The 19,858-nt window shown below is 40.9% G+C and overlaps 2 protein-coding genes across 2 annotated transcripts in view; both read right to left on the bottom strand.

Annotated features, from left to right (window-relative positions):
• LOC311149272 (ATP-binding cassette sub-family C member 8-like) overlaps positions 1–6,269 on the bottom strand; it is a gene marked incomplete at both ends in the record, with an annotated part of 153,072 nt that extends 146,803 nt beyond the window's left edge. The window contains 2 exons of the mRNA XM_084186396.1: positions 68–230; positions 6,249–6,269. Coding sequence (XP_084042522.1) covers positions 68–230; positions 6,249–6,269 — 184 coding nt within the window. The remainder of the gene's footprint in view (positions 1–67; positions 231–6,248) is intronic.
• Positions 6,270–7,175: 906 nt separating this feature from the next.
• LOC311149273 (harmonin-like) overlaps positions 7,176–19,858 on the bottom strand; it is a 37,615-nt gene continuing 24,932 nt past the window's right edge. Inside the window, exons 15-20 of the mRNA XM_084186397.1 lie at positions 19,130–19,171; positions 16,618–16,671; positions 14,961–15,060; positions 14,320–14,429; positions 13,738–13,793; positions 7,176–8,406 (exon numbers count right to left, since the gene is read on the bottom strand). Coding sequence (XP_084042523.1) covers positions 8,394–8,406; positions 13,738–13,793; positions 14,320–14,429; positions 14,961–15,060; positions 16,618–16,671; positions 19,130–19,171 — 375 coding nt within the window. The 3' untranslated portion in view covers positions 7,176–8,393. The remainder of the gene's footprint in view (positions 8,407–13,737; positions 13,794–14,319; positions 14,430–14,960; positions 15,061–16,617; positions 16,672–19,129; positions 19,172–19,858) is intronic.

Here is a 19,858-nt window from a genome sequence, read left to right as displayed (position 1 = left end):
TTCCCGGTCTTGTGGTTGTTGTGTGTGTGATGGGGCCGGGGGACTCTCACCTCGTGCGGACACTCACCAATGAAGAGGATGGGGAAAGTGATGAAGAGCAAGAAGATGTGCGGCACCACGTTGAGCGCGTCCAGGAAGCAGCCATTGTTGAGGACGCCGCGGTCCACGTTGTACGCCAACGAGTTGTTCTCGTTTCCACAGAACGCCAAGGACATAGTGGAACCGTGACTCTACGGAGGAACTCGCCACAGGAACAGGAGGAGGAAGAAAGGGAGGAAGAGGAGGAGGAGAAAAACGAGAAGAAATGAGAGAGAGAATCTCTCAGAGCATGTTGTTTCTTTTTATATGTATTTCCAGCAGCAGGTCTTGAGGTTAGAAGGTTAGAACGTGACCTCCTCTCTTTGTTCCTCTCTCTCACATCCTCACTCCCAATACCAGACACAGAGGGAAAGGAGGGAGAGGGAGAAGAAAGGAGGGAGATAGAGATAGGGGGTTGCAGACAAAGGGCAGTCACAGTCCAGTTGGAGGGAGACAGCATCCCCCTCTCCTATCCTCTCTGGGTGTCTAAGAAGCAGCTTTGACGGCAGAGAGCTTGCTGGTAATACATTCCTACATCCTGGTCCCCAGTCTCCAACACACATCCTTTACACCCGCATCTGCTCGCCGGACGGCTTTGTCTGCTCGCACTCTTTTGCAAAACGCTGCACAGCTCTTCTGGAACACACACCACACAGACAAAAGGACACAAAACACACACATACACTCACTCAGTCACACACACACACACACACACAGAGAGACTAGTGCGGAGCCCTTCCTCGATGCACCTGGTATTCCTGTCTCTGTAAATAAGATTTCAGAGTCGACCTTGCAAGATGATACATAAAGCTGAATGTGAGACCATTCGTCCCTACAGAGCAGACGGCCTGCTAGAGGTGGCAGCGAGAGAGGGAGGGAGAGAGGGAGGGAGAAGGAGGGAGAAGTGAGTGAAATAGTGGAAGGGAGAGGGAGTGGATAGAGGGATGGAGAGAGAAAGAGAAAGGGGTGAACAAGACACAGAGGAAAGAGAGAGGGGGGTAATCAAAGAAGAGGAGGGGTGAGCATGAATGAAAAGAGAGAAGAGAGAGAAACACAGAGAGAGAGAGAGAGAGAGAGAGAGAGAGAGCGAGAGAGAGAGAGAGAGAGTGAAAGCTAGACAGAGCCAGAAGTACCAAAGCTGACATCACAGAGACGAGAGGTACGTGAGAAGCATGTCAAAAAGCATGCTAAATCTAAATTCCAAACAGAATGTAATTTATAGGAATTACATAATCATATTTATTCATTACATTTCTACACATTTAGCACATTAAGAAAGAACACAGTGGTGGCAGAATAACTAGGTTGCTGTAGTTGCACATACACACTAAACCACATAACACAGGGACATGAAAAATGAAAGACATCCTGAAATGTTATGTTATACTGTTCTTTAATTTTCAGGATTATACTCTCTATGGATCCCAAAGACATTCAAGTTGTTCATGAATGTCATCAGCCTGAGCTACAGAATGCACAGAGTAGATTGACTAATGTTTATATAATAGTTAATTAGATCATGTGTGCAGTGGCCAGCTGAGGTGTTTAAGTTCAGAGGTGACTCCTGATGCCAGAGGGAGAGGCAGGGAGTGAAGATGCACAGCTGGTCGTCTAGACACGATACCTGAACCCTGCCTCGACACCCAAGCCTGGGGGAATGCCAAATATGTAACTCCGCCCACTCACTTCCTGTCCAGAACCAAAATACCTCCCCAAGTGGGAATGCATGGGAAACATAGGAAGAAGTTGTCATGAGGGAGATACCCAGTAGCTTCCACAGACATCTCGAGGAAGAACTTTTAAATAATCACTACATGACCAAAAGTATGTGGACACCTGCTCGTCAAACATCTGTTCTTTGTTGAACACTCCTGGGATGGTGTAGACTGAGGGGCCCTGGAGGTAGGTGCCCCGGGGCCCGAAATGCATTATATTTTGTCACTCCCCATCTTGACAGCCTGCACAGCATGATTGGGCATCCAGCAAGATATAGGGCAGATATATGACTCTATTGGAGCACATCCAAAGAATCCTTGTATAACCTATAGCTGTGCCCCAGCTATTGGACCACTTGGATTATATTATTTAGCTGACGTCAGAAGAGTCCAAATTTACCAGTGATATGTGTAAGTCTTTGTTACACTGATGTATCATTGGATTATAGATGTGTATGGACCTGGCACTGGTCTCTAAGGTAAACTGTAAAAAATATAAATAAATCCTGTAATTGTCACTGTAAATTATTATATAATCAATAGTAACATACTGTATGAACTGAATACTGTAGATTACCATAAATTACATTGCATTGTGGGAAGAAATTCAATGGTTGGGAAATATTTTATGTATTTTGGACATTACCGTAAAAAATGCTTTGTAAAATACAGTAGCAGTTCACTTACTGTATTTGTGAATATTCAAAATTGAATGCCACACTAAAAGCACACGGGCAACAAAATCAAAACACATCCTCTGAAGCAAGACCGAAAATGTCTTTGCAAATTATTTTTTATAAATGGAATATTTTATTCTTAGTGAATTGGTACCTGTTTTGTTATTTTATATGCATTGCTTTGTTTGTGGCCATGTTGTTTTATATTAAATAAATAATTTTCCATTGAAGCTCACACAAAATAGGAAGCTACATGTAAAAATGCATGCCCCTTTTGGAAATTAGACAAATTGCAACATCACCTAGCCTGAATTCAAACAACTCTACCCTTCCCCCACCCTTACAATAGATTACAGTACCAGTAATGGTACTGTCAAACTGTTTTAATTACAGTAACTTACTGGTAGCCAGTTACCAGTAAGTTACTGTAAAAAAATGGTAAAAAATATTACAGTGAGAGAATTGGGTACCATAAAATACTATTATTATTGGTACTGTACACTCATAACTATTTGTTATCATATTTCCCAGCATGCTCTACTGCAGGTAGATTTTAGATGTTTTTATCTGTGTTTTTGCATGTACATTAATGATTGATTAATCTTATGCTAAACAAAGATAAATAAAACAATTCTAAACTAATCCAGTCAGTTAGATTTGTTGCACCCGTTACTTAAATGGTTGTTCCAGTTTAAAGGGTTTAGGTAGTCTCCACAATGTCCCTAACCCTGACAGTCATTCTGAATGCAGGTTGCGGGTGAATGGAAATCCCAAATGTTGGAACGCCTGAATTCCAATACACATCACTTTGCGAACCAGAATAATGTGACTTGCAAGTAGGGTTGCAAAATACTGGTAAAATTCCCAGGTTTCCCAGGGAAAGTTACTGGAGTTTTGCAACCCAACTTCCAACTCATATTATGCTGGCTTGCGAAGTGGCTCATACCTCTGTACTTTGATCTGGTACTCCCTGTATATAGCTCTGTTCTTGTGTATTTTATTTTATTCCTCTTGTGTTACTATTATTATTTTATTTTTTAACTTCGCATTGTTGGGAAGGGCTCCTAAGCAAGCATTTCACAGTAAAGTCTACACCAGCTGTATTCAGCGCGTGTGACAAATACAATTCGTTTTGAGGCCTGATGTGGCCTGCAAACCATGAGTTTCAGGCCACTGTATCAGGGTAAAACTAGGCCTCAAAATAAGGCCTTATGAGATATGTAATATATTGTCATAAAGAGTTGAATTTTAATGATAACATTCACCTAAGAACTCACTTGTTGAAGACCACAGGACTGAAAATGAAGAAAATCAACAACCATGTCTCTGTCACTAACAAATACAGTAATGTGTGGTAACGCTACAATTCACTCGAAAGGCAACACACTCTGGGAAATATGCAAATAGGCCTTTACAGTAAGAATATTTGTTACTGTAAAACAACTACAGTAGAATTATTGATACTGTAAATATATTACAGTAACAGTATTGGTATACCGTAAAACATTATACCTTAAAAATATTAACAGTATACCGTAAAATACGGTACGGTAACATACTGTTAAATTTTTGTACAGCAACTTACAGGTAACTAGCTGCCAGTAAGTTACTGTAAAAACAACAGGATTTTTTTTTTTTACAGTGTAACGTGATGTGGTGAGAAGGAAAGAGTAAGATCATGATGTCATTTGATGGCATTTGATTTTGGGAGAGAACGTTGGCCCTAAAATGCCAAAGGGATATCAGGAGTATGAATGCCTGGCTCTGTCTTCATTTACCTACTGAGACATCAATAGGTGAGGTGCTTTTTTTCTTGAGGTGCTTTTAACAGGATGGTCATGTTTTTCCCATCACTTTCTGACTAAAATAACAAGTAGTAAACAGGAGTATATATATAAAAAACATGGGGGATTGGAAGTGATGCAGACAATTACATTGATGGAAGATACAATCTATCTGCAATATTAAGCTGACCCCCCCCCCCAACCGAATGATGAGCTTCTTTGACAGAGAAAACATCAATAGTGAGTAATTTGGGCCAAGTATAAAAAGGCATAGGTTTCTCACTGGATTTTTTTTTATTTATTTAGATACGGTGCATGACATACAGTGCCTTCAGAAAGTATTCCCACCCCTTTACTTTTTTCATATTTTGTTGTGTTACAGCCTGAATTTAAAATGGATTCGATTTAGATGTTGTGTCACTGGCCTACACACAATACAACATAATGTTAAAGTAGAATTATGTTTTTCAAAATGTTTACAAATTAATTAAAATTGAAAAGCTGAAATGTCTTGAGTCAATAAGTATTCAACCACTTTGTTATGGCAAGTCTAAATAAGTTCACGAGTACAAATGTGCTTAACGAGTCCCATTATAAGTTGCATGGACTCACTCTGTGTGCAATAATAGTGTTTAACATGATTTTTGAATGACTACCTCATCTCTGTACCTCACATATACAATTATTTGTAAGATCCCTCAGTCGAGCAGTGAATTCCAAACACAGATTCAACATCAAAGACCAGAGAGGGTTTCCAATGCCTCACAAAGAAGGGCACCTATTGGAGATGGGTAAAAAAAAAAAGGAGACATTGAATATCCTTTTGAGCATGGTGAAGTTATTAATTACACTTTGGGTGGTGTATCAATACACCCAGTCACTACAAAGATACAGGCGTCCTTCCTAACTCAGTTGCCGGAGAGGAAGAAAACTGCTCAGGGATTTCACCATGAGGCCAATGGTGACTTTAAAACAGTTACAGGGTTGAATGGCTGTGATAGGAGAGAACTGAGGATGGATCAACAACATTGTAGTTACTCCACAATACTAACCTAAATAACAGAGTGAAAAGAAGGAAGCCTGCACAGAATAAAAATATTACAGAACATGCATCCTGTTTGCAACAAGGCACTAAAGTAAAACAGTAAAAAAAAATGGCAAAGAAATTCACTTTTTGTCCTGAATGCAAAGTGTTATGTTTGGGGCAAATCCAATACAACAAATTACTGAGTACCACTCTCCATTTTCAAGCATAGTGGTGGTCGCATCATGTTGTGGGTATGCTTGTAATTGTTAAGGACTGGGGAGTTTTAAAAAGAAACGGAATGGAGCTAAGCACAGGCAAAATCCTAGAGGAAAACCTGGTTCAGTCTGCTTTCCACCAGACACTGGGAGATTAATTAACCTTTCAGCAGGACAATAACCTAAAACACAAGGTCAAATCTACACTGGAGTTGCTTACCAAGAAGACAGTGAATGTTCCTGAGTGGCCGAGTTAGAGTTTTTACTTAAATCTACTTGAAAATCCATTGCAAGACCTGAAAATGGTTGTCTAGCAATTATCAACAACCAATTTGACAGAGCTTGAAGAATAGTGAAAAGAATAATGGGCAAATGTTGCACAATCCAGGTGTGGAAAGCTCTTAGAGACTTACCCAGAAAGACTGACAGCTGTAATCGCTGCCAAAGGTGCTTCTACAAAGTATTGACTCAGGGGTGTGAATACTTATGTAAGTTAGATATTTCGGAATTTCATTTTTAATAAATATGCAAACATTTATAAAAACATGTTTTCACTTAGTCATTATGGGGTATTGTCTGTAGATGGGTGAGAGAGAAAATATATTTAATCAATTTAGAATTCAGGCTGTAACACAACAAATGTGGAATAAGCCAAGGGGTATGAATACTTTCTGAAAGCACTGTAACTGCCTCGACAAACTCACTCAACAGCTGAGCCATCCATCAAGCGCGCACACATCCAAAACACCTACCCGTTTGTGTCGTGAGATCATCACGTTCCAAGAACAACTTGATTTGACTACACTGTAATTTTAAAAATAATTTTTCTTAGACACCGAGTGCAACAAAAAGCCACCATAGACAGATGATTTTCAATAAAAAGTAGGCTACGGAAGTTATTTTACAAACTGATAAAAAATCGTAGGGATTGTGCATCTTCTCACTTGTTCCTCTTGTCTTGAATGAGTATCCAACCAACATTCGGAAATAAACAAACAAGAAATCACATCTGCAGAGACAAGAGTTTTACTCCTATTTGTTTTTAAACGCAGCTAGAGTCCATCACGTCCTCAAACAAAATACAATCGCTTAACTGTCAGAAATGATTGGATTCCGTGACCATCTGGGGTTCTGTTCCTTTACCGGGAGCTCGTCACGGTACTGAAACAGGGTACGGAGGAGGAGGGAACGCCAAACACAATTTCTTGGCCACCTTTGGCTTTAGCATGTGCCTTTGACTACCGTACAAAAACCGGTCGATCCAATCCATACACACACAAAGGTCTGTAGATAGTCACTTATGCCACCACATTTGAAAAGGAGCAGAACATCATTCCCTGAGCAGTGAGCATTGCTATTACATCATTGCCTGGTGTATTAGAGCTCTAGGCATGCAATCCTACTTGAACTACTTAATTTGTAGACACATGGAATTGATAATTGTACAACCGATTTCACACAGGCTACAATAATTATGATTAATATTTTATGTGTTCCCGTAGTGTAAGTAGGACACGATAAGTGCCTCTAATGAATGACCAATCCATTAAGGGAGACCTCGCCAATTACTGTAAAATCAGGAACTCCACTTTAGACCAGAAGAGAGGAACATGACTGCCCCCTGTGGACGTTAATAATTTCACAGGAGTGCATAATGAGTATGAGATTTAGGACTAATATCCACAACAATATTTTAATCAATGCAATGAGAGAGAGAGAGAGAGAGAGAGAGAGAGAGAGAGAGAGAGAGAGAGAGAGAGAGAGAGAAGAGAGAGAGAGAGAGATTTAACTAACTAATGCATTAGAATTCCAGTATTATAAACTGACAATCTTTTAAGTCAAGACAATCTCATCAGTCAGTCAAAGTGAACAAATACCTTTACTAATTCTGAGAGAGTGATTTCAGAGGAAGGACATTGATTACATCACAGTGTGCCTGCCTGCCTGCTGGGACTCTGCGTCTGCTTCTGATTACCCATTGTAACTGAATGATAATATCAAACACCTTTAATTGGGGACTTAGGAGTGCCATTTCACCGAGAGCCAAGGGCATGTTATGGCATACTAGAAGGCTATAAAAATAAAATAACTCTCTATATATACAGTATAAGTTAAGTAATTTATTGGGTAAACCACGGGCACTGTGATGCCGAACCGTTGGTGGTTTACCCAATAAACTACTGGGAGCTTATATGTAGTGTGTGACTCTGTTTTAAATTTTTATAGCCTCCAGTTTACTCACCGTTAGTCAGAACCTCTACTAACATGTTTGCATGTGCACCAGCTCATGCTTTGCTCTATAGCATACTAGAAGCTCACTGAGATGCACTTAGCATTTAATTAGACTTTCAGCACTACCAGCTCCACTTGGGAATGAACAATATAGACCAGTTGACACTCGGGCTCTTCAGAGTTCAGGTTTTCACCACTAGATTGACTCGAAACTCAATAAGACACACTTCCTTTGCTGTCGTGTTCTAATATGAGAAGAAGTGGGGTTACCAGAGACATGTATTTAGAGAGTTGGGCCAAATTTAGACATTTCTAGACATTCAGTTACATAGCATTGTTTAAATATAGCCCCATATCAATATTATTATATATATCATAACCCTCCAGATTCTCCAGGAAGTATCTGTACTGGGATCTAAATGAAACTCAACAGAGGATGAAGTTCACGTACAGTTTACAGGTAGCATTTGACAGCGTGGTTCTGGTTCAACAGACTTGCTTTCAGTAACGATCAGCATTGCATTTGAAACAGTTTGATGCAGGGATTTGATTGTGATGATAGAAATAGATCAGAGAGAATGAGAAGGGTGGTTGGTTGGTGGGTGTGGCTTGTTTGGCTGGTTGGTGGGTGTGGCTTGTTTGGCAGGCTGGCGGTGAAGTGACTCTCAGAAGAATGTCCTACAGAAAGACAGAAAGCAGTGAATTACTTGGATGTCATCCGTTGAGGAGCCGTAGAACATGTCTTTAGTCACAAGTAGAAGCAAGTTAGAAATAACACCGCATACAGATGTGTGGAGAAACCCTATAGGTCTGTGTTCCACATAAATAGACTGATTGAACCCATTTGTGGGTTCCATAAATTCTTTTTGAGCCATGAATTGTGACCAGAAACATTTGTTTCAACTAGATAGGTCATAATGTGGTGGGTACATGGGAACATTCCAAAAAAGCGTTTGGTGGGTCACAGCACCAAAACAGTTGGGGACAGTTTGGGGACCACCACTATAGTAATCTCCCAGTATAGGTCAAAACATGTAACAGTCCCTATTGACTAACGTCAATCAGAACAACTGCTGAAGGCTGGCAGAAGGCTATGTCATGCTACGTATGGCCGTGACCTCTTAGGACAGGCCAGAGCATTAGATATACACATATGTGCAGTATGTCTATGGCTCTAGAAGACAGGCACTGTGTCATTCATTGTGACATTAAGTGTCTAAAATGAGAGGCATAAAACTTGTCTTGAAGCTGGTGTGTCCTCGTTTCTGATTGACAGAAACACTGTCACATGAAATAGATGCATAGTGCACAAGAACATATAGCCCACCTCCCCTGGGGCTAAACAGAGTCACGGCAAACATCCCCCTCTGGCAGGGGCACAGGGGTGCATGGGGGTAAGGGTTTACTCTCAGGTGGGGGTGTGCAGGGTGGGAGTTCAGGGTTATAACTGGAACCGGTAGCCGTGTCTGTACACTGATGCACTGCCTTCAAACACCTTTCGGTTCGCAGTGGGACTGACTGATGCCGACTTAGGGCTGGACACACACACATAGAGATGCAGACACAGTCGGACAGATACAGTTGGACAGACACACACAACATAGAGACATGAACATGGACAGATACACAGTCTGACAGACACACACAACACAGACCAGGTTCACTAAGGGAGTGGCCATCTAGCTACAGTCACATCACAGTCGACACATTAAGACAATTCTACTTTCAATTTAATAATTGTGAGCATTTGTAGGCTATGCATTCACATACTGTAGAGATTATACTATATGTTGAGTTGATGGAGAGATTATACTATATGTTGAGTTGATGGAGAGAATGTATTATATGTTGAGTTGATGGAGAGTTTCCTATATGTTGAGTTGATGGAGAGATTATACTATATGTTGAGTTGATGGAGAGATTATACTATATGTTGAGTTGATGGAGAGAATGTATTATATGTTGAGTTGATGGAGAGTTTCCTATATGTTGAGTTGATGGAGAGTTTACTATATGTTGAGTTGATGGAGAGAATATACTATATGTTGAGTTGATGGAGAGAATATACTATATGTTGAGTTGATGGAGGGAATATACTATATGTTGAGTTGATGGAGAGAATATACTATATGTTGAGTTGATGGACAGAATGTACTATATGTTGAGTTGATGGAGAGAATATACTATATGTTGAGTTGATGGAGAGAATGTACTATATGTTGAGTTGATGGAGAGAATATACTATATGTTGAGTTGATGGAGAGAATATACTATATGTTGAGTTGATGGAGAGAATGTACTATATGTTGAGTTGATGGAGAGAATATACTATATGTTGAGTTGATGGAGAGAATATACTATATGTTGAGTTGATGGAGAGAATATACTATAATGGGGGGAAAAAGTATTTAGTCAGCCACCAATTGTGCATGTTCTCCCACTTAAAAAGATGAGAGAGGCCTGTAATTTTCATCATAGGTACACGTCAACTATGACAGACAAAATGAGAAAAAAAAATCCAGAAAATCACATTGTAGGATCTTTAATGAATTTATTTGCAAATTATGGTGGAAAATAAGTATTTGGTCAATAACAAAAGTTTCTCAATACTTTGTTATATACCCTTTGTTGGCAATGACACAGGTCAAACGTTTTCTGTAAGTCTTCACAAGGTTTTCACACACTGTTGCTGGTATTTTAGCCCATTCCTCCATGCAGATCTCCTCTAGAGCAGTGATGTTTTGGGGCTGTCGCTGGGCAACACAGACTTTCAACTCCCTCCAAAGATTTTCTATGGGGTTGAGATCTGGAGACTGGCTAGGCCACTCCAGGACCTTGAAATGCTTCTTACGAAGCCACTCCTTCGTTGCCCGGGCGGTGTGTTTGGGATCATTGTCATGCTGAAAGACCCAGCCACGTTTCATCTTCAATGCCCTTGCTGATGGAAGGAGGTTTTCACTCAAAATCTCACGATACATGGCCCCATTCATTCTTTCCTTTACACGGATCAGTCGTCCTGGTCCCTTTGCAGAAAAACAGCCCCAAAGCATGATGTTTCCACCCCCATGCTTCACAGTAGGTATGGTGTTCTTTGGATGCAACTCAGCATTCTTTGTCCTCCAAACACGACGAGTTGAGTTTTTACCAACAAGTTCTATTTTGGTTTCATCTGACCATATGACATTCTCCCAATCCTCTTCTGGATCATCCAAATGCACTCTAGCAAACTTCAGACGGGCCTGGACATGTACTGGCTTAAGCAGGGGGACACGTCTGGCACTGCAGGATTTGAGTCCCTGGCGGCGTAGTGTTTTTGCTCACCGTTCTTGTGATCATTTTGACCCCACGGGGTGAGATCTTGCGTGGAGCCCCAGATCGAGGGAGATTATCAGTGGTCTTGTATGTCTTCCATTTCCTAATAATTGCTCCCACAGTTGATTTCTTCAAACCAAGCTGCTTACCTATTGCAGATTCAGTCTTCCCAGCCTGGTGCAGGTCTACAATTTTGTTTCTGGTGTCCTTTGACAGCTCTTTGGTCTTGGCCATAGTGGAGTTTGGAGTGTGACTGTTTGAGGTTGTGGACAGGTGTCTTTTATACTGATAACAAGTTCAAACAGGTGCCATTAATACAGGTAACGAGTGGAGGACAGAGGAGCCTCTTAAAGAAGAAGTTACAGGTCTGTGAGAGCCAGAAATCTTGCTTGTTTGTAGGTGACCAAATACTTATTTTCCACCATAAGTTGCAAATAAAATCATTAAAAATCCTACAATGTGATTTTCTGGATTTTTTTCCTCAATTTGTCTGTCATAGTTGACGTGTACCTATGATGAAAATTACAGGCCTCTCTCATCTTTTTAAGTGGGAGAACTTGCACAATTGGTGGCTGACTAAATACATTTTTCCCCCACTGTATATGTTGAGTTGATGGAGAGAATGTACTATATGTTGAGTTGATGGAGGGAATATACTATATGTTGAGTTGATGGAGAGTTTACTATATGTTGAGTTGATGGAGAGAATATACTATATGTTGAGTTGATGGAGAGAATATACTATATGTTGAGTTGATGGAGAGAATATACTATATGTTGAGTTGATGGAGAGAATATACTATATGTTGAGTTGATGGAGAGTTTACTATATGTTGAGTTGATGGAGAGAATATACTATACAGTGGGGGAAAAAAGTATTTAGTCAGCTACCAATTGTGCAAGTTCTCCCACTTAAAAAGATGAGAGAGGCCTGTAATTTTCATCATAGGTACACGTCAACTATGACAGACAAAATGATTTTAAAAAATCCAGAAAATCACATTGTAGGATTTTTAATGAATTTATTTGCAAATTATGGTGGAAAATAAGTATTTGGTCAATAACAAAAGTTTCTCAATACTTTGTTATGTACCCTTTGTTGGCAATGACACAGGTCAAACGTTTTCTGTAAGTCTTCACAAGGTTTTCACACACTGTTGCTGGTATTTTTGCCCATTCCTCCATGCAGATCTCCTCTAGAGCAGTGATGTTTTGGGGCTGTCGCTGGGCAACACAGACTTTCAACTCCCTCCAAAGATTTTCTATGGGGTTGAGATCTGGAGACTGGCTAGGCCACTCCAGGACCTTGAAATGCTTCTTACGAAGCCACTCCTTCGTTGTCCGGGCTGTGTGTTTGGGATCATTGTCATGCTGAAAGACCCAGCCATGTTTCATCTTCAATGCCCTTGCTGATGAAAGGAGGTTTTCACTCAAAATCTCACGATACATGGCCCCATTCATTCTTTCCTTTACACGGATCAGTCGTCCTGGTCCCTTTGCAGAAAAACAGCCCCAAAGCATGATGTTTCCACCCCCATGCTTCACAGTAGATATGGTGTTCTTTGGATGCAACTCAGCATTCTTTGTCCTCCAAACACGGCGAGTTGAGTTTTTACCAAAAAGTTCAATTTTGGTTTCATCTGACCATATGACATTCTCCCAATCCTCTTCTGGATCATCCAAATGCACTCTAGCAAACTTCAAACGGGCCTGGACATGTACTGGCTTAAGCAGGGGGACACGTCTGGCACTGCAGGATTTGAGTCCCTGGCGGCGTAGTGTGTTACTGATGGTAGGCTTTGTTACTTTGGTCCCAGCTCTCTGCAGGTCATTCACTAGGTCCCCCCGTGTGGTTCTGGAATTTTTGCTCACCGTTCTTGTGATCATTTTGACCCCATGGGGTGAGATCTTGCGTGGAGCCCCAGATCGAGGGAGATTATCAGTGGTCTTGTATGTCTTCCATTTCCTAATAATTGCTCCCACAGTTGATTTCTTCAAACCAAGCTGCTTACCTATTGCAGATTCAGTCTTCCCAGCCTGGTGCAGGTCTACAATTTTGTTTCTGGTGTCCTTTGACAGCTCTTTGGTCTTGGCCATAGTGGTGTTTGGAGTGTGACTGTTTGAGGTTGTGGACAGGTGTCTTTTATACTGATAACAAGTTCAAACAGGTGCCATTAATACAGGTAACGAGTGGAGGACAGAGGAGCCTCTTAAAGAAGAAGTTACAGGTCTGTGAGAGCCAGAAATCTTGCTTGTTTGTAGGTGACCAAATACTTATTTTCCACCATAATTTGCAAATAAATTCATAAAAAATCCTACAATGTGATATTCTGGATTTTTTTTTCTCATTTTGTCTGTCATAGTTGACGTGTACCTATGATGAAAATTACAGGCCTCTCTTATCTTTTTAAGTGGGAGAACATGCACAATTGGTGGCTGACTAAATACTTTTTTTCCCCACTGTATGTTGAGTTGATGGAGAGAATATACTATATGTTGAGTTGATGGAGAGAATATACTATATGTTGAGTTGATGGAGAGAATATACTATATGTTGAGTTGATGGAGAGAATATACTATATGTTGAGTTGATGGAGAGAATATACTATATGTTGAGTTGATGGAGAGAATGTACTATATGTTGAGTTGATGGAGAGAATATACTATATGTTGAGTTGATGGAGAGAATATACTTACTCCTCATCTTCGTATTCTTTTGGAGGTGACACTGCTATCACCAGCTCAATCCAATCCTAAAGACACACAGACATATAAAGAAATAAAACAAATCTATAACATCTTCCTAAAAATGTGATGACATTTCTATCCCTCTTCCATACAGGATTTCTATGGTTACAAAATATCCTCTCCCCTCCCCCCACCGCTCTCCTCTCCTCTCCTCTCCTCTCCTCTCCTCTCCTCTCCTCTCCTCTCCTCTCCTCTCCTCTCCTCTCCTCTCCTCTCCTCTCCTCTCCTCTCCTCTCCTCTCCTCTCCTCTCCTCTCCTCACTATAAAACCAACTGGTCTGATTGTGAACGTTTTGATCAGGGCTGGCCTTTATAACCACACCAATAAAACTCTTGTACGGCAACAAATTACCTTCAGCACAAACGATCAGGGTAGTATCGGGATAAATATAATAAATGGCTGTTTATTGAGAATAGTCATGAACGTAAACTGCCTAACTCATCGATTCTGCTGCGAGAAATACCCGCCAGTATTTCTGATCTTCGATATGGTTGTCAGAGTTGCTGTAAAAAAAAGACAGTAGAATCGTACCCCTCCACTGTTCCAGGCCTCGTTCAGAGAGTTCTCTCCTTCTGTCAGTGAGGAGTCAGTCAGGATCTCCCCATTCACAGCCATCACCTCATCTCCTGGTACTATCCCACCTGGGGAGGCACACACACACACACACACACAACACACACACACACACACACACATGCAGAGTCAGTTACTAATTAATTGCTGTCTGCAATTGTTTTTACATACCACAATAGTGCTGCCTATGTAGATTCAATTTATGCTTTGTAACCAGATCCCACTCAATAGCCTGGGATTAGTTTATACTATAATGGCTCCAAGGGGATATGAAATGAGCCAGCCTAATAAATATCAGACTGAGAGATTGGGTACAATAAACCTTTTCTCATTGATATTCTGAAATCATACACAAAACAACATTCCATGTTTATTGTTGACAACAGAGCATAAGGAAAGAGATTCATGTTTGTCAGGTTCTTTACATGAAGCCAAAATCAATCAAGTGTTGAAATACAAAATCAATTGTCTATGTAGCCCAACAACAACAACAAAAAGCTAAAAGCAGTATTTCTGTATTGCATTTTCAATGGAATACTGTAACATATACCAATGGGGGTGCTTTCTTATGGACTTCGTTATGACATTTATGGACTCACCATGTTTGTCTACCGAGCTTCCATCATAAATGGCAGATACCACTAGCTTTCCCAGAGGGGAGTCTACTCCCCCCTCCACGGCCAGATCAAGTGGTCCAACCTAAGGTAAGAGAGATACAGTGAGGGAAAAAAGTATTTGATCCCCTGCTGATTTTGTACGTTTGCCCACTGACAAAGAAATGATCAGTCTATAATTTTAATGGTAGGTTTATTTGAACAGTGAGAGACAGAATAACAACAAAAAAATCCAGAAAAACGCATGTCAAAAATGTTAAAAATTCATTTGCATTTTAATGAGGGAAATAAGTATTTGACCCCCTCTCAATCAGAAAGATTTCTGGCTCCCAGCTGTCTTTTATACAGGTAACGAACTGAGATTAGGAGCACACTCTTAAAGGGAGTGCTCCTAATCTCAGTTTGTAACCTGTATAAAAGACACCTGTCCACAGAAGCAATCAATCAATCAGATTCCAAACTCTCCACCATGGCCAAGACCAAAGAGCTCTCCAAGGATGTCAGGAACAAGATTGTAGACCTACACAAGGCCGGAATGGGCTACAAGACCATCGCCAAGCAGCTTGGTGAGAAGGTGACAACATTTGGTGTGATTATTCGCAAATGGAAGAAACACAAAATAACTGTCAATCTCCCTCGGTCTGGGGCTCCATGCAAGATCTCATCTCGTGGAGTTGCAATGATCATGAGAACGGTGAGGAATCAGCCCAGAACTACACAGGAGGATCTTGTCAATGATCTCAAGGCAGCTGGGACCATAGTCACCAAGAAAACAAGTGGCCTAGCCAGTCTCCAGACCTTAATCCCATAGAAAATATGTGGAGGGAGCTGAAGGTTTGAGTTGCCAAACGTCAGGCTCGAATCCTTAATGACTTGGAGATCATCTGCAAAGAGGAGTGGGACAAAATCCCTCCTGAGATGTGTGCAAACCTGGTGTCCAACTACAAGAAACGTCTGACCTCTGTGATTGCCAACAAGGGTTTTGCCACCAAGTACTAAGTACTTATTTCCCTCATTAAAATGCAAATCAATTTATAATATTTCCGACATGCGTTTTTCTGGATTTTTTTGTTGTTATTCTTTATCTCACTGTTCAAATAAACCTACCATTAAAATTCTAGACTGATCATGTCTTTGTCAGTGGGAAAACGAATAAAATCAGCAGGGGATCAAATACTTTTTTCCCTCACTGTACATGGAAGTACATGTAATCCATTCATTACATACAATTTAAAGCCATAGATGTATCATCATCATCCTACTGTATGTCTGTCATCCTACTGTATGTCTGTCATACTACTGTATGTCTGTCATCCTACTGTATGTCTGTCTGAGGTAATAAAGGAATGATTCTGCAGGGCAGGATTAACTCTATGTGCCCCGAAGGAAAATGTGTTTTAATCATTCTTTCCTTCACAAAAAGCATGGTCCTCTGTAGCTCAGGTGGTAGAGCACGGCGCTTGTAACGCCAAGGTAGTGGGTTCGATCCCCGGGACCACCCATACACAAAAATGTATGCACGCATGACTGTAAGTCGCTTTGGATAAAAGCATCTGCTAAATGGCATATTATTATTATAACAACCTGAGAAGTATACTGTAGTCATAACTGGACAGTTAATCCTGAGGGGGGTTCTGATTACCTTTTTGATTCTCAGCAGTCTCACGTCTCGTCCAGCTATCTGCTCCGAGGAGAACTGTTAACACAGCCAGCAGAGAGGGATGGTTACATCACAATACTGGATCACAGTGAATAGACATGTATAGACAGGGGTTCCAAAAGGGTTATTCGGCAGTCCCCATAGGAGAACCATTTTTGTTCCAGGTAGAACCATTTTTGGTTCCTGGTAGAACCCTTTTGGGTTCCATGTAGATTGAACCCAAAAGGGTTCTACCTCGAAACAAAAGGGTTCTACCTGGAAACAAAAGGGTTCTACCTGGAACCAAAAAGGGTTATTCAAAGAGTTATCCTATGGGGACAGCCGAAGAACCCTTTTAGGTTCTAGAAAGCACCTTTTTTTTCTAAGAGTGTATGGATAGTACAATATATACATTATATCTCCATTATATATGGCTTTAGCTATAGAAAACCGCTTTCCTGAGGTGCATTTACTTTTTCAAAGAAAGACGAGAACAAAAGAGGTTTCCAGGATGGCTATAACACGAATAGAATGGCTGTCACAGCGACTCAATGAGGATCTATGGTTACCTAGAAGGCATGGCTCACATTGAAGGGAGACTGACATTTACACACGGCTTTATAGTCAAAGTCACGATTCACAGATCTTCAAAGGCACATCTTCTGTTCAGTCTCTTCGTAAAGATCTTATTGGCATCCCACTGGGCACACACTGGTTGAATCAATGTTGTTTCCAAATCATTTCAATGAAATTACGTTGAACCAACGTGGAATAGACAATGGATTGACGTCTGTGCCCAGTGGTATATGAATGATCTACTTCTTCAAAGAGATATATTTGCGTATTGTGGGTTCTACACCTGTATACAGACCCCTTGACTTTTTCCACATTTTGTTACGTTACAGCCTTATTCTAAAATGGATTAAATAAATAAAAATCCTCAGCGATCTACTCACAATACCCCATAATGACAAAGTGAAAACAGGTTTTTAGAATTATTTGCAAAAACCCCAGAAATACCGTATTTACATAAGTATTCAGACCCTTTGCTATGAGACTCGAAATTGAGCTCAGGTGCATCCTGTTTCCATTGATCATCCTTGAGATGTTTCTACAACTTGATTGGAGTCCACCTGTGGTAAATTCAATTGATTGGACATGATCTGTCAACTGTGGGACCTGTTTATCTAAGGTCAAACAGTTGACAGTGCATGCCAGAGCAAAAACCAAGCCATGAGGTCAAAGGAATTGTCCGTAGAGCACTAAGACAGGATTGTGTCGAGGCACAGATCTGGGAAACGGTACCAAAACATTTCTACAGCATTGACGGTCACCAAGAACACAGTGGACATCATTCGTAAATGGAAGAAGTTTGGAACCACCAAGTCTCTTCCTAGAGCTGGCCGCCCGGCCAAACTGAGCAATCGGGGGAGAAGGGCTTTGGTCAGGGAGGTGACCAAGAATCCCATGGTCACTCAGAGCTCCAGAGTTCCTCTGTGGAGATTGGAGAACCTTCCAGAAGGACAACCATCTCTGCAGCACTCCACCAATCAGGCCTTTATGGTAGAGTGGCAAGACGGAAGGCACTCCTCAGTAAAAGGCACATGACAGCCCGCTTGGAGTTTGCCAAAAGGCACCTAAAGGACTCTCAGACCATGAGAAACAAGATTCTCTGGTCTGATGAAACCAAGATTGAACTCTTTGGCCTGAATGCCAAGTGTCACGTCTGGAGGAAACCTGGCACCATCCCTACGGTGAAACATGGTGGTGGCAGCATCATGCTGTGGGGATGTTTTTTTCGGCGGTAGGGACTGGGAGACTAGTCAGGATCAAGGCAAAGATGAACGGAGCAAAGTACAGAGAGATCCTTGATGAAAACCTGCTCCAGAGCTCTCAGGACCTCAGACTGGGGCGAAGGTTCACCTTCCAACAGGACAACGATCCTAAGCACACAGCCAAGACAACGCAGGAGTGGCTTCGGGACATGTCTCTGAATGTCCTTGAGTGGCCCAGCCAGAGCCCGGACTTGAACCTGATCGAACATCTCTGAAGAGAACTGAAAATAGCTGTGCAGCAACACTCCCCATCCAACCTGACAGAGCTTGAGAGGATCTGCAGAGAGGAATGGGAGAAACTCCCCAAATACAGGTGTGCCAAGCTTGTAGCGTCATACCCAAGAAGACTCGAGGCTGTAATCGCTGCCAAAGGTGCTTCAACAAAGTACTGAGTAAAGGGTCTGAATACTTATGTAAATGTGATATTTCCGTTTTCTTTTTTTTTTACATTTGCAAAAATTTATAAAAACCAGTTTTTGCTTTGTCATTATGGGATTTAATGTGTAGATTGATGAGGGGGGGGGAAACAATTTAATCAATTTTAGAATAAGGCTGTAACGTAACAAAATGTGGAAAAAGTCAAGGGGTCTGAATATTTTCCGAATGCACTGTACATGACATGATCCTATACGTTTAAAAGTCTGGCAGATATAGACAGGCTAAGCTCAGGCATACAGTACCATGGAGTGGGGATCAAAGTCTTCCACATATTTCTGAAAGCTCTGAAAGACAAACAACATATGATGAGACAGTTCAACATGTCATTCCTGCATTGAGGTTCAGCACCACTAGGAAACATGGTTGAGCAATAGGCCTATAATATAACCCTATATCACTGAAATGGCAATTCTTTATTTTGTTAGGCTACAACATTGTAAAACTTCTTCATAGGTTCAACCCAAACCAGTTCAATGTAGCGTATCATTTATCATTTATCATTACGTTTCTAAATGACTTTGGCATGTAATCAGGCCCTAGCAGAGAATGAGTGTGCTGAGTGTTAAAGGGCTAGATTTCTTTTGACAACCACTTCTATGTCTTTAAATGGTACTTTAAATGGATTGATTTAATAATATGAGAAAAACCAAGGCTGTGGATCCATTTTCCATATCTTTCCATCTTTGTAAAATAAAGTGATGACAAGGTCTAGGCAACTGTAGAGATAAGAACGTCAGTATGAATATCGGTCAAATTAAACGAACAAGGCTAACTTCAAAAATCAATATTTTATTGCTAAAACCAACACATTTCAGTGTTTCAATGCATTGGATGTAACTATAAAACATAGATTTTTGAAGCAAACTTCCATTGTCCTACCAACAGTTGCTGAAATTCAGTTTTTCAGTTTTCTCCACTGTTCAAGAACTGTCATTTGAAAAAGCGAGATAGCGACCGCATTTTTTATTTTC

The sequence above is a fragment of the Coregonus lavaretus genome, assembly GCF_964263955.1.
Source record: "Coregonus lavaretus genome assembly, chromosome: 21".
Lineage (NCBI taxonomy): Eukaryota > Metazoa > Chordata > Actinopteri > Salmoniformes > Salmonidae > Coregonus > Coregonus lavaretus.
Note: the sequence above shows the minus strand (reverse complement) of the source record. Positions and strands in the feature narration are given on the sequence as shown.